This window comes from Mauremys mutica, chromosome 1 (assembly GCF_020497125.1).
Source record: "Mauremys mutica isolate MM-2020 ecotype Southern chromosome 1, ASM2049712v1, whole genome shotgun sequence".
Classification (NCBI taxonomy): domain Eukaryota; kingdom Metazoa; phylum Chordata; order Testudines; family Geoemydidae; genus Mauremys; species Mauremys mutica.
Window position 1 is genome coordinate 309,052,333 of NC_059072.1, and position 13,077 is coordinate 309,065,409.

The 13,077-nt window shown below is 45.9% G+C and overlaps 1 protein-coding gene across 3 annotated transcripts in view; it reads right to left on the minus strand.

Moving 5' to 3' along the window:
* The window catches only part of NEK5 (NIMA related kinase 5), a 50,237-nt gene that overhangs the window by 33,493 nt on the left and 3,667 nt on the right, over positions 1-13,077 (minus strand). For all 3 annotated transcript variants that reach the window (XM_045014612.1, XM_045014622.1, XM_045014603.1), the window contains exons 4-7: positions 10,255-10,352; positions 8,119-8,202; positions 7,937-8,007; positions 5,274-5,360 (exon numbers count right to left, since the gene is read on the minus strand). In XM_045014612.1, coding sequence (XP_044870547.1) covers positions 5,274-5,360; positions 7,937-8,007; positions 8,119-8,202; positions 10,255-10,352 — 340 coding nt within the window. The remainder of the gene's footprint in view (positions 1-5,273; positions 5,361-7,936; positions 8,008-8,118; positions 8,203-10,254; positions 10,353-13,077) is intronic.

The window sequence follows — 13,077 nt, forward strand, 5'->3', positions numbered from 1 at the left end:
TGTCACCTGGGCCGTGCCGGGGCAATCAGGAGCACCCGGGCCCTCTCAGTTTTTATCTTCTCCAAGACCTTGCCGATCAGCGGGAATGGGGGGGGAAGGCATAGAGAAGCTGGCCCAACCAGCACAGGAGGAAGGCATCGGAGATGGTGCCTGCGCCCAACCCCTCCCTGAAGCAGAAGCAGGGACACCGGCACTTCTGACGTGTCGCGAACAGGTCCACCTGGGGAGTGCCCCACTCTTGGAAAATCCTGGGCACCACCTCTGGGTGTAGTGACCACTCATGCTGAGAGGAGAAATCTCGGCTCAGGTGATCCGCCCGCGAGTTCCGGGTGCCTGGGCTTGTAGGCAAATATCGTGGGCTATACAGAAGTCCCACAACTGAGGGCTTCCTAGCAGAGGAGCGAGCCCCGCCTTGCCTGTTGATGTAAAACACTTGAGGCCGGGTTTTCTGGCCTGGGTGGGAGCGTGCTGCGGCTTAAACTTGGTCCCGGCAGGGTCTTAAGCCTTGTGCAGGAATCTTTCAGGCCGTGCAATTTCACGTCCATCTGTTCCGCAAACAGGGCCTTGCCATCGAACAGAAGGTCCTGCAAGGACTTCTGTGCCTCTCTGGACAGCCAGACAGCAGGAGCCACGATGCCCTCCTCATAGACACCGCCGAGGCCATAGACCGTGCAGGCGTATCAGGGGCATCTGATGCTGCCTGAAGGGTCGCCCTGGCAGCCGCTGTACCCTCCTCCACCAGAGCTTTGAACTCCTTCTTGTCACAAATAAACTCATACCTCCCCAGGAGGGCTTGGTGGTTTGCCACCCTTAACTGGAAACTTGAGGATGAATAAACCTTTCTCCCGAATAAGTCCATCCTCCTTAAGTCTTTATTTTTCTGAGTAAGGGCCGGTTCACCCTGTCAGAGTCTACCCTCACTTGAAACTGGGGGGTTTCAAAGTGAGGACCCGCATGTCTTCCCCCACCCTAAAATCCTAGGGTAGGTCTCCTTTAGGCTGCCACCACTCGGTCGATTACGTGGGCCGAGACACCCCTGTATTCCCCCTCCCCCTCCCTTTCCAGAGACGTTCCCTGGGGAAATACAGATCCACTCACAGGAGGGAAACCTCCCCCCTCCCTCTCTCCTAGCCACTGGAAAGAGATACCTGATTCAAACTGCTTGAATCAAACCCAGGAGGAATTCTCTCTTCCCCCTCCTTTCTCTGCCCGGAGATAAGCTGTCTCACCACCGAGAGAGACCGTCTTAGCCCCTCCCCTGTATTCAAAGTAGAGGGATTTAATCAAATCTTTATAGAAAGAATTTATTAAAAGAAAAACAAGAAAATACAGAATCTCTATGAGTCCAAGCTGGACACTCATAGGGTATAACCTTGCTAAGTTCTGGAGAGAATCCCCTCTCCTTCTCAGTACAACCAGTACAAGCAGAATTAAGAATAATCAATAACAAACACACAGAATTGCAAACATAGGATCATTAGTTTAAGACACAACGTATCTTTCTAATACTCACTATCTTGGCTAGAAGAAATTAGTTCAGAAAGGTGGAACTTGAGTAGGGTGACCAGATGTCCCGATTCTATAGGGACAGTCCCGATATTTGGGGCTTTTTCTTATATAGTCTCCTATTACCCCCCACCCTCTGTCCTGATTTTTCACACTTGCTGTCTGGTCACCCTAGAACTTGAGAGACTTGATTAAATCGTCTGGACTCTTGTAACTCCAGACGGCTAAAGACAAAACACACAGCAACAGAGGGAAAAAGTTCCCTCCTAGAAATTTCAAATTCTCTTCCCTGATTGGTCCTCAGGTCAGGTGCCTACCAGGTACTATTTTTAACCCTTTACTAACTATTCATGACACACCGTACCTCTCCCTGTGGTTGACCGATTTGACCACCAGGGAATTGGGGGCAGGGTGGGTGTACAGGTATTCATACCCCTTGACGGGCACAAAGTATTTCCATTCCTCCCTCTTAGAGATGGGGGGCAAGGAAGCCAGGGTTTGCCACAAGGTGTTTTAAAGCTTTGCCACCCCTTTGTGGAGTGGGAGGGCCACCCTGCCCGGTGCCGAGGCCAAGAAGATGTAGAAGAGGGAGTCCGAGGGTTCCTCTACCATCTTGGCTTGAAGTTGAGGCTTGATGCCACCCTGGGAGGCTAAGATAGGGAGGCCAATGGTCTCTCCGAGGCCCCGGCCACCAAGCAAGCCACCACCGGGGGCTGTGTCAGGGGCCACGGGGACATTGGTATCACAGTGCCGGCCAAGGAGCCCGGTGCCACTTCACCTGCTGTGGCACCGGTGGAGCAGGCTGCTCAGCCTGACTATCCTGTCCCATCGACTGACGACTATGAAGGGAGGCCGGGCTGGCGTACAACCTGCCACTGTCCCGGGACTGGGAGGAGCGGTGGCATCAGGAACGGTGCTGACCACGAGACCGTGATCCTGGCATGCAGGAGTGGGAGTACCACCGGTAGCAGCTGCTCTATGAAGGGCTCTGCGACAGGGAAGTACCAGCGATCGACACCTGGGACTGCGGGAGCAGTCGCATGGTGGGGTCCTGGAGCGAGACTAAGAATGGGAACGGCATTGATACCCGTACAGCAATGGGCTACGATAGCCTCATGGAGACGAGGACCTCTAGTGCTGTCTGTCCCGGTCTCAACAGGGCATGCTCTCCTCGCAAGGTCTACGGTCCCTCGAGGTGGAGCGGTGCCTGGAACCCCTTCCAGTTGGTACCCAGACAGACAATCTGGTGGGAGTCGATGGGAACCGGCACGGGGCAGTCGCTGAGTGGCGAACGGCATCGGGAACATTCCCTAGACTGCGAACGGTACCGACAAGGCAGCGACTGTGGAGATCCAAGCGGTGGCTTGCCTCTGGACTAGGAAGCCAACAGTGGTGGTGCCCCTGGTACCAGCAGAGACATAACGTCCCGGGCTGCTTGCAGGGCGTGAAGGGCACCCGGACGTCTGGGCAGGTCGGCGCAGAGTGGGCTGGGCTGCTTTGCTCAACCTGAGTCAGATGCCTGGAGGCCAGCAGGGATCAAGAACTGCCCAATGTGGGTCTAGTCTCTCCCCCGGTCTTGCTCTGGTGTCGCGGTGAAGAAGACCTCTTCTTAGAATTTTTGGCGTGCCCTGCGGACTGGGAGCAGTGCCGGCTGGTGGAAGGCACTGAAGGGTCACTGTGCACCGATGCCGTGGTACTCGGTGCCAACTTGGAACAGCGCACTGGAGTCAGGGTCAACGCCAACTCCATCAGAATGGCTCGGAGCCAAATGTCCCTTTGGGCTTGAAGGCTCTGCAAATCTTGCAGTGATCGCTGAGCTGGTTTTCCCCCAGACAGTGTAAATAGTCCACATGCAGATCATGCACTGGCATCAGCCGCCTGCAAGTGTCGCACAACTTATAGCCTGGGGCACGGGGCATGCCCCAACCCGGGCGCACTAAACTAAACTACTTTAACTACAGGTACTACTAACTATGAATGAACAAGAGTTCAAGAGGGAAGCTGCAGCCAAGCTGGAGCAGAGCAGTTCCAACACACCTTTACTGGCAGCAAGAAGGAACTGAGGGTGGGGGGAGCGCACAGAGCCCCTTATACCACACCACAGAGCTGCCACTCCAGCGGTCGCTAGGGGCGCTCCCCTATAGGTACTGCTACGGGAAAAACTTTCGGCACCAGTGCACATGGCGAGCATGCACACCTACTGTGGAATGCACATGAGCAATCACTCAAAGACGAATTAATTTTTCTGTCAAGTATCAGAGGGGTAGCCGTGTTAGTCTGGATCTGTAAAAGCAGCAAAGAATCCTGTGGCACCTTATAGACTAACAGACATTTTGCAGCATGAGCTTTCATGGGTGAATACCCACTTCGTCGGATGCAAGTCCGACGAAGTGAGTATTCACCCACGAAAGCTCATGCTGCAAAACGTCTGTTAGTCTATAAGGTGCCACAGGATTCTTTGTTAATTTTTCTGGTTTCTGAAGTACATAACGGGGTGCCTTTTAAAAAAAAATTATTTATACACCATGCACGATGATGGTGCAGTATAAATAACAATTACAATCATACTACTACTTTATTACCTTCAAGTGTCCGGACCAAGAGTAGAACTGATGGGCTAGTGTCAACAGTTTGCACTTGTAGTAGCGTAAAATAGTTCTTGAAGAATATTACTTTGGAGATGCAATAAAGATATTCAGCATTCACTGCAGTGCTTCTTTTTGCCTATCATGTTTGCCTGCCTGACAGTATAAATATAAACAACTGCCTCTTCATTTTCAGTGGTACTTGTAGCTGTAGTACAGATCCCTGAGAGATCCGTTCACTGGATACAGACTGAGCTGAATGAGCTGGTCAGGTTTAGAATCCATAGAGAGTTAGGTGAATCTGGGAATGGAGATCCACACAGAGGCGGTTGGAGAGCCGATCTGTGGCCACACAGCTCTATCCCCAGAGGTAGAGCCCTTTACTCTACATATTTTTCTATATCACATCCAGCATTGTAATAAATGAATACCTTAGACTTTCCCCTCTTATTGTCATAGATGGCAGCCCTGTCACTGGGGTACGATGCCACAAGCAGGGACGTTCCTGCACAGGGAAGGGGTAGGCTCTCTCTGTCTGATTGACAGCCAAGGAGACTGCAAGGGAGATGAGCAGTCTGAGGAGTCCCTTGAGAGCTTTGAAATTGAGGTATCTATCTGGAATAAAGGCTCTTCTGATCTGAAGTCAAACTTCCCACACAGAATAGGGGTACATAGTCCCCCATAACCCATGACTCTTCAACCCTCAGCACCTAATGTTTTGGTGGCTCTCAGTGAGTCTCTACAAGTCTCAGGCATATCTGCCTCCTCTGCAGACAACTCTATAAGGGTTACTGAAAACAGGGGCTTTCACTGTACAGAACTGTCAATCTAGCACCGTTCTTTGTAGAATATTTTTAACAATCAATACTCAATCTATTAACATTTTCCAAACTCAACTAAAAGGAGCCACATCTCTGGCAGCTACTGCACATTAGACACACAGTGGAATAAAATCACAAAGAGGAAACAAAGGAAAGAATTGATTTTCAACCTGACAGTATTACAAATGTAAGTAAGAAGATTAAAATATAAGTAGTTGCAAACATGTTTATGAAAATAAAAATGCAGTTGTAATATTAAGTCATGAGATTATCAAAGCAAATAACTTCCTGTTTTCAAGCACGCATGTTTCATCATATGGTTGAAGAAAGCATCCAAGCAAACATATCTTTAGATACATACGTTTTATTGTTATATGGTCGATTCTCACAGATCTCCGGTGATAGATAGTAGGGTGTCCCTACACAGGTACGGGCAAGCTCCATAGTACTAATGAAAGATAGAAAACAAAAGAAACTTAAGTGATAAAGAGTTTATTCTAAAAGTGGGGGAAAGGGCTTGTATGTAACCAGGAAAAGAGCACATAGCGGCTATAATTTCTGCTCAAAAGTATATGAATGCCAGTTTAGTACATTAATTTACGGTACGTCTTCACTACCCGCCATATCGGCGGGTAGCAATCGATTTCTCGGAGTTCGATATATCGCGTCTCATCTAGACGCGATATATTGAATTCCGAACGTGCTCCCATCAACTCCGGAACTCCACCACCGCAAACGGCGGTGGCGGAGTCGATGGGGGAGCCGCGGACATCGATCCCGTGCCGTGAGGACGGGTAAGTAATTCGAACTAAGGTACTTCGACTTCAGCTACGCTATTCGCGTAGCTGAAGTTGCGTACCTTAGATCGACCCCACCCCCAGTGTAGACCAGGCCTTAGACACTGCAGGGACAAAATTAAAACACTCTCCAGCTCTCTGTTAAAATGGTTGTGTAATTCTATAGTGGAGCATGCCTGTGTTCCAATATAAAGCTCAGGAATTCTCTCTCTCCTCACCCCATATCAGTGTTGCAATCACCATTCCTGGAGAAATGGTTATCACTAAGGCTAAGATTTTGTGATGGATATTTTTAGTAAAAGTCAGAGACAGGTCACGGGCTTCTGTGAATTTTTCTTTATTGCCTGTGACCTGTTTGTGACTTTTACTAAAAATATCCATGATAAATTGGAAGTGGCTGGGCAGCTGCAGGGTGGCCTGTGGGGGCTCAGAGCTCCAGGGTCCCCCTGCCCCACTGTAGGTGTCAGGGAGCTGTGGGGTAGCCTCTGCCTGTGGTGGCCGGGAGTTGCAGGGTACCCCCACTGCCAAGGCAGTTTGGAGCTTGGGGGCCTGCTGCCTCAGGTGCCAGGCATATCTCACAGCTCCCTGCTACTGTGGGAGGCAGTGGGACCCTGAAGCTCCCAGCTGACAGGGCTGACAGCACAGACGTCTTTGATCATCACGGATTCTGTGGCTCCCATAACCTCCATGAAAAAATCATAGCTTTAATCATCACTAATACAGGATTTTAAAAGCAGACAACCGTGCAGCAAGATTTTATGACGCACCAGGTGGTTTTGCAATATATCCATTAAACCATGAAACAGTGTTGTCCTAGATGTGAGTATCCCACCCAAACCAGGACGGAAAGAAGGGAGTGCTTCCCAGGGTTTGCACGTCCTATTTTCTGCTTTGTCACTGACTTGCTGTGTAACCTTGGTCAAATCACTGTACATCTAAATTTTCAAGAGTGGACACTAATATTGGGGTGCCTTCGTTCTTGGCTGTCAAACTTGAGACACTGACAGCCTCGTTTTCAGAAGTGCTGAGCACCCGCAACTCCCACTGAAAGTTTAGCACCTAGCCTCTCTGTGGCTCTGATTCCCCATTTGCAAAAAAGAAGATGAAAATGCTTCCGAGCATCCAGGAAGTTGTGATGCTTAAGCCATTCATGTTTGTATAGTAAACTTGTTTGATGAATGGTGTTAATGAACTAGTAAATATTTTTCTTGTAATTTTCTTATTCCATGATGACTATTAAAATACTGTAGAAAAAGTCTGTACTGATACAAAGCATGAGGTTCACCTGCCATCTATTTTAGGTATTTATGTGGCTCCCGTTAATGTAGTACAGGGGTGGGCAAACTTTTTGGCCCGAGGGCCACATCTGGCAATAGAAATTGTATGGCGGGCCATGAATGCTCACAACATTGGGTTTGGGGTGTGGGAGAGGGTGAGGGCTCTGGTTGGGGGTGCGGGCTCCAGGGTGGGGCCAGAAATGAGGAGTTCAGGGTGGAGGAGGGGGCTCCGAGCTGGAGCAGGGTTGGCTGGCTGCCCCTACACATAGGAGCCGGAGAGGGGTCATGCTGCTGCTTCTGGGAGCCATGTGGAGCGGCCCTCGACCCTGCTCCCTGGCTGGAGCACCGGAGCAGGGACATGCCGCTGCTTCCGGGAGCTGCCTGCCACCCTGCTACCCAGGGTGAGCACGAGGGCCGGATTAAAATGGCTGGCAGTTTGCCCACTCCTGCTGTAGTATCTCAACACCTCACAATCTTCAGTGTAGTTATCCTCACAACAGCTCTGTGAGGCAGGGAAGTACTATTATCTGCATTTTACAGTTGGGGGACTGAGGCACAGAGATGCTAAGTAATTTAAGTCTGCAGTAGAACAGTGACTTGAACCCAGATCTCCTGAGTTGTAAACTAGTGCCTTAGCCACTGGACCATCCTTCCACCAGACAGCTCAGCTGCTCTTTTAGGTTTATCTTCTTATAAACACCTCTTAAAGAAAATAAAATATGTACCATTCTGGATACATTCTGTGCAGTCTTAAGGCCTCTTCCTGCTCCCATTGAAGTCTATGGCAAAAATTCTCATTGATTTCCACAGGGCAGCATCAGACCCTTAGTCCCCTGGACTGCATTAGACACAACACACTTTCAATCTCCGCCTGATCTTTAGGAACAGTGACATTTTTTTCAGGGCTGGCATTAGGTACAGGACACAGATTGCATAAAAAAGATGCTTACTTGTTCAACATTCTTGCTATGCCAAAGTCCCCAAGCTTTGCTACCATTCCATTATTGCTAAGGAAAATGTTCTGCAAATAAAGAAGAAACTGGTATGCGTTGATGAAACATGGAAGAATTTCCTATGTATGCATTTTTGTGACTGGGTAAAATCAAGAACTGTAATTCCCCAAGTTTACTACCTGTGCTTTTATGTCTCTGTGTAAAACCTTCCTGTCATGAATATGCTTCAGTCCTAAGGAAATCTGCACAAACCAAGCCAGAATCTATAGTGAAAAACAAAAGGTATAAGACTCTGTAAATCTGCACCACTGTGATTTCCGATGGAATGTCTTACTGAAAAACATAAAACAAAAACAAAAGAAAAACCTAAAGTACACACTGCATATACACAAAAAAGAGGGAAAAATAAACAGAGCTGTTAATATCAACTTGAGTGACTGGACTCGTTTAATCAATTTTCCAATTTTAATATTATCAGTAAATAATATGCAGATAAATACATGATCCTACAGTCCTTATTCCAACAAACCTTCAGGTAACTGCAGTGGGAGTTCTGCCTGAATAAGGAACGTGGAATCGAGCCCAAGGCAGCCTTTTACTTAGGAAGGAGTGAGTTCAAAAGTTCAGATCACATTTGAAAAGGAGTTATACAGTCTCATCCTAATCCTCAGTGTTGGAAACCATTAAACCACCATACAATTTCGATGACATTCATGATCCCTTGTCAAGAAAGGCCCAGGAACAGAAAAATAGACTGTCAGTTAGAAATGTGAGTAAACAGCAGAGTTGTATAAGGAAGCTTGCATAGCAACTTCTCGCACTATCCCTGTCATAAGCCACAGCTATTATATCCTTACGTTGGTCCTGATCTAAAAAAGCACTTAAGTTTATACTTAATATTAAACACGTGGTTAAGTACTTTCCTGGATCAAGATCTTTGGGAAGCAGTTAGACATATACTTCAGTCTATCCCTATTCAGGAAAGCACTTAAACACATGCTTAACTTTACAACACATGCATACAGCCCATTGACTTCATGATTTCATTCAGGAAATCAACGTTATTCAGGAAGCACTTAAGCACCTGCTTAGCTGTGCTAAGTTGTGATTCCTTGATTTGGAGCCTTTCATGAGCACTAAATTCATACATACATTTGAAAATACATAAGCATATTACGGGGACTAAACATAATTGGGTAGCTTGCTTTGCTTCTTTAGTTTGGGGATTTTTTTGTTATTGTCTGCCCCACACCTTTTTTGTCTGCTCTTCATCTGTCTTCTGATGTCACATTTCCTGTTAGTTTGGCTCTGTATTTTGTTACTCTCTCTTGTTGTCAGCAGTCTTTTTTTATTGTTGGTTCCCTATTTTGTATTTTTCTTATTTGTGATTTTGTCCTCTTATATAAATTTCATTCTCTCTCTTGTGTTCCGTCTGCTTCCAATAACTGAATGAGCCAGACAGTCCTCAATTAACCCTCAGTTAACTCCCAACTGATTGCTGCACTACTGACTCCCTCTTTTTCTACCACTTAAATGGAAAAAAGAAAAGTGAAGAGATTTCTTTTTCTATTTAAATGTTAGATTGAGAGTCGATCGAGTCTCACATTTTAAGTCCAGCCTTATCTGGGTTTCTTTTTGGGCATGTGCAGTTTTACAACCAGTTATTTTCACTAGCAATTTAGGTCACTAGGTATCTAAATTCTTGATTGCACCTGCAAAATGGAAATCAATGTCTGAAAAAACTAACCCTGAGTTCTGTACTCTGAAGTGCAATGCATAATAGAAAAGTATGCTTCAGCTAGTTGAAGGGAGGTCAAAAAAGAGCATGTATGAGAATGAGAGGAGTAAAGTCAAGGATGGGAAACAGTTGTGATTCCATTCCATCCACTAAATATATATACACATATTTCTGAGCTAATATATGCTGGAATAGGTCAGAAGGCTGGTTTAACAATTCTGAATCCTATTATTGAATAGCCTGGGTGAAATCCTGACCCTACTTCAATCAGTGGGAGTTTTGCCATTGACTTCAATGGGGCCAGCATTTCACTCCATCTAGGTAACACTGTTGTGTCTACAAGACACAGCCTTGATCTACATTACTCCTTACCTTCCATCTCAAATGTCATTTCTAAGGAGAGATCTTTTCTCTAGCTCTTAACTGAAAAATCACTAAATTCTCACAAAAAGCAGAAGGGCTTAGCTACGTCTCTTGTGACTGTAACGATAAAGACAAGAAACTGCATCATGTATTGGATAGTCCTAAACATGCATATTAGGATATAAATCCTTTCCTCCAAAAATAACCCCTTTACCTGGTCCTCATCAAACAGCACTCCATGTTGCATATTGATCCGTCTCATTAGATCACCTCCATCACAATATTCCATCACAATGTACAGTTTATTCTTTTCTGCAAGAAAAGATAGAGGTTTTTCTACCTACTTCATTGATATTAGTGGATACAGCAATTAATTATTTTGGTTACAGCTGTTGTGTTTGGGTTTGGGGTTTGTTTGTTTTTTTAGCTTTTGATCCTCTATCTCTACTTCTTGCCCCCAAAGATTTCTGGTAAGATGGATGCTTTTGGTGACCAACAGGGAAAACTGATTACAGCAAACAAGACATAAAAGAGATGGAGATTTGCTAAAGTAGAGCTTAATCCATGTTCAGGATGATTAAGCTTAATCCATGTTCAGGATGATTCCCATATCCTCAAATGTTCATTCCTACTCACCCCCCATTGTGACAAAGTGAATTTATTTCCACCAGTAATTGTGGCCAATATATAGTCAACCAATTCTTCCCCATCATTGCATGTGCAATATCCTAGAACCCATAAATGAAGGCAGGGCTGCCCAGAGGATTCAGGGGGCCTGGGGTCTTTGGCGGTGGGGGCCCCCGCTTCGGCGGTAATTCAGCAGCAGGGTGTCCTTCCGCTCCAGGACCCGCCGCCGAAGTGCCCCGAAGACCCGCGACAAGGCCCTCCCGTCGCCGAATTACCGCCGAAGACCCAGAATGGAAGAAGCTCCGGGGGCCCGGGCCCCGCAAAAGTTTTCCGGGGTCCCCGGAGCAAGTGAAGGACCCCACTCCACGACCCCCAAAAAACTCTCATGGGGGCCCCTGCGGAGCCTGGGGCCTGGGACCACTTGCCCCCCGTCTGGGCGGCCCTGAATGAAGGTTATGCTGGCTTCCAAGTTTTGTGTGGATCCAGCAACAGACTCCATATGCTATTCAATGTTATGCAAAAACTTTTGCACAGTGTTTAGTTTCTTATGTGTGAGAACTATTCCATGGGTCACAGATTCTTTCAGTTTCTTAGCGGAGCTTCCCCAAGAGGAGAGATGTATCCTTGAGAAATAAGCTGCTCCATCTTTGGGCCTACGTTGCCATAGCCCAAAACATCCTCTTTAGAGGAATTCTGCTTCCCCTTTGGCATTTTGCTAACCCATGTTTATTCCTGAGGGGATATTTTAATAGTGCAGTAGACAGAGCAATCACTAAAAATAGTTCTGAGAAGCCAAAATGCAAGTTGGTGGTTGAGAGCACGTGAAATAGATTTGCTGGCTGAACTCAAGTATACATGTGCCCCTTTATCAAATATGTATGTTGGCCATAGTTTGTTGTACTATGCAACAAAATAAAATATCCAAGCTTTCAAAAATTCAAGTACAAGTTAGAGTTGAAACATAAGCTGCAGGCTGCACTAAAAACTGTTGAGTTTTGTAATGTAGGCCTATAGCTCCTTCCTCAACAGACCACAGACTTCGTGGACATCACTGCAGATATCACTAACTCACCAGGATATCAGCAATCCACAAAATAGGGAATTTATAATGGTAAAGTCCCACCAGCCAAAGTTTTCCTTTTGTTCGGTTATTCTCTTTGGGCTGGTGCCTTGCATAATTATTTTGCCAACTTGGACACAAATCCTCTGTGACCTTGTCAATTAATTATAAAAAACTAGCATTATCATCTTGAAATGTTAGGTATGAATTTCTTTTCGTAAATTACCATAACAAACCTGGTTTTTTTTCCAAATATGTACCTGTGTTTATCCTGTGACTTAATGAATATCTACTCAGTTCACTGCCACAGCCTATTTCTTTGTGGCAAAGCTCCATCTATAAATCACAAATTTAATGAGAAAAGGAAATATCTCAAACTTAGTTATCAATTTGGCCACAGTACTCCAGGACCAATCCCACATTTCTGGTTCCGCAACAAAACCTTAGTATGAAGAGGAGAATACCATATGTGACATAGGTGCACCTGTAATTGGGAAACTGTAGCAATTCCCCCTACCTTTACCGCCACCCCCTCCACCCACCTCCCGAGATGTCAGTCTGCAAAATTCAACCATCATAAAGAATATCAAGACGACCTCCCATCATCATATGTATCAAATGCAGAAATGACAATGCTTGTTCTTTTAGACAGCACAGTAGAACAGACACAAGTTAAAAAGAAAACAAAAGACAAAAGAGAGGTAAATAAGGAAGGGTTTTAAAAAACAAACAAACAAACACAAACCCTGAGAGGCACATAGAGACAGATAAAAACTAAACCATAAGTGTCATGGGATGTTCACTCCGTACTAGGCTAGAAGGGGATGGTGAGGCTGAGAAAGGGCCAATTCACTGGAAAGGCCACATCTGAAGGGAATTATATGGCCTAAGTAACCCCTTAACGATGGTGGGGGCAGGCTAAGAAGGTACAGACAGGGCTAATATAAAGCCAGCAAGCTGGTGACAGAAGAGGGCTGTAGTGAGGGAGCCTACAGCCATTCTTTGAATATTAGAGAGGGAAGGAAAGAAAAAGCTCAGGAAAATAGAGTAGAACCTCAGAGTTATGAACACCTCGGGAATGGAGGTTGTTTGTAACTCTGAAATGTTTGTAACTCCGAATGAAACATTATGATGGTTCTTTCAAAGGTTTACAACTGAACATTGACTTAATACAGCTTCGAAACTTTACTATGCAGAAGAAAAATGCTGCTTTTAGCCATCATAATTTAAATGAAACTAGCACAGAAACAGTTTCCTTACCTTGTCAAATCTTTTTTTAAACATTTTTTTAAAGTAGTTTATGTTTAATAAAGTACTGGGTTGTTTGGTTTTCTTCAGGTTTCTGCTACT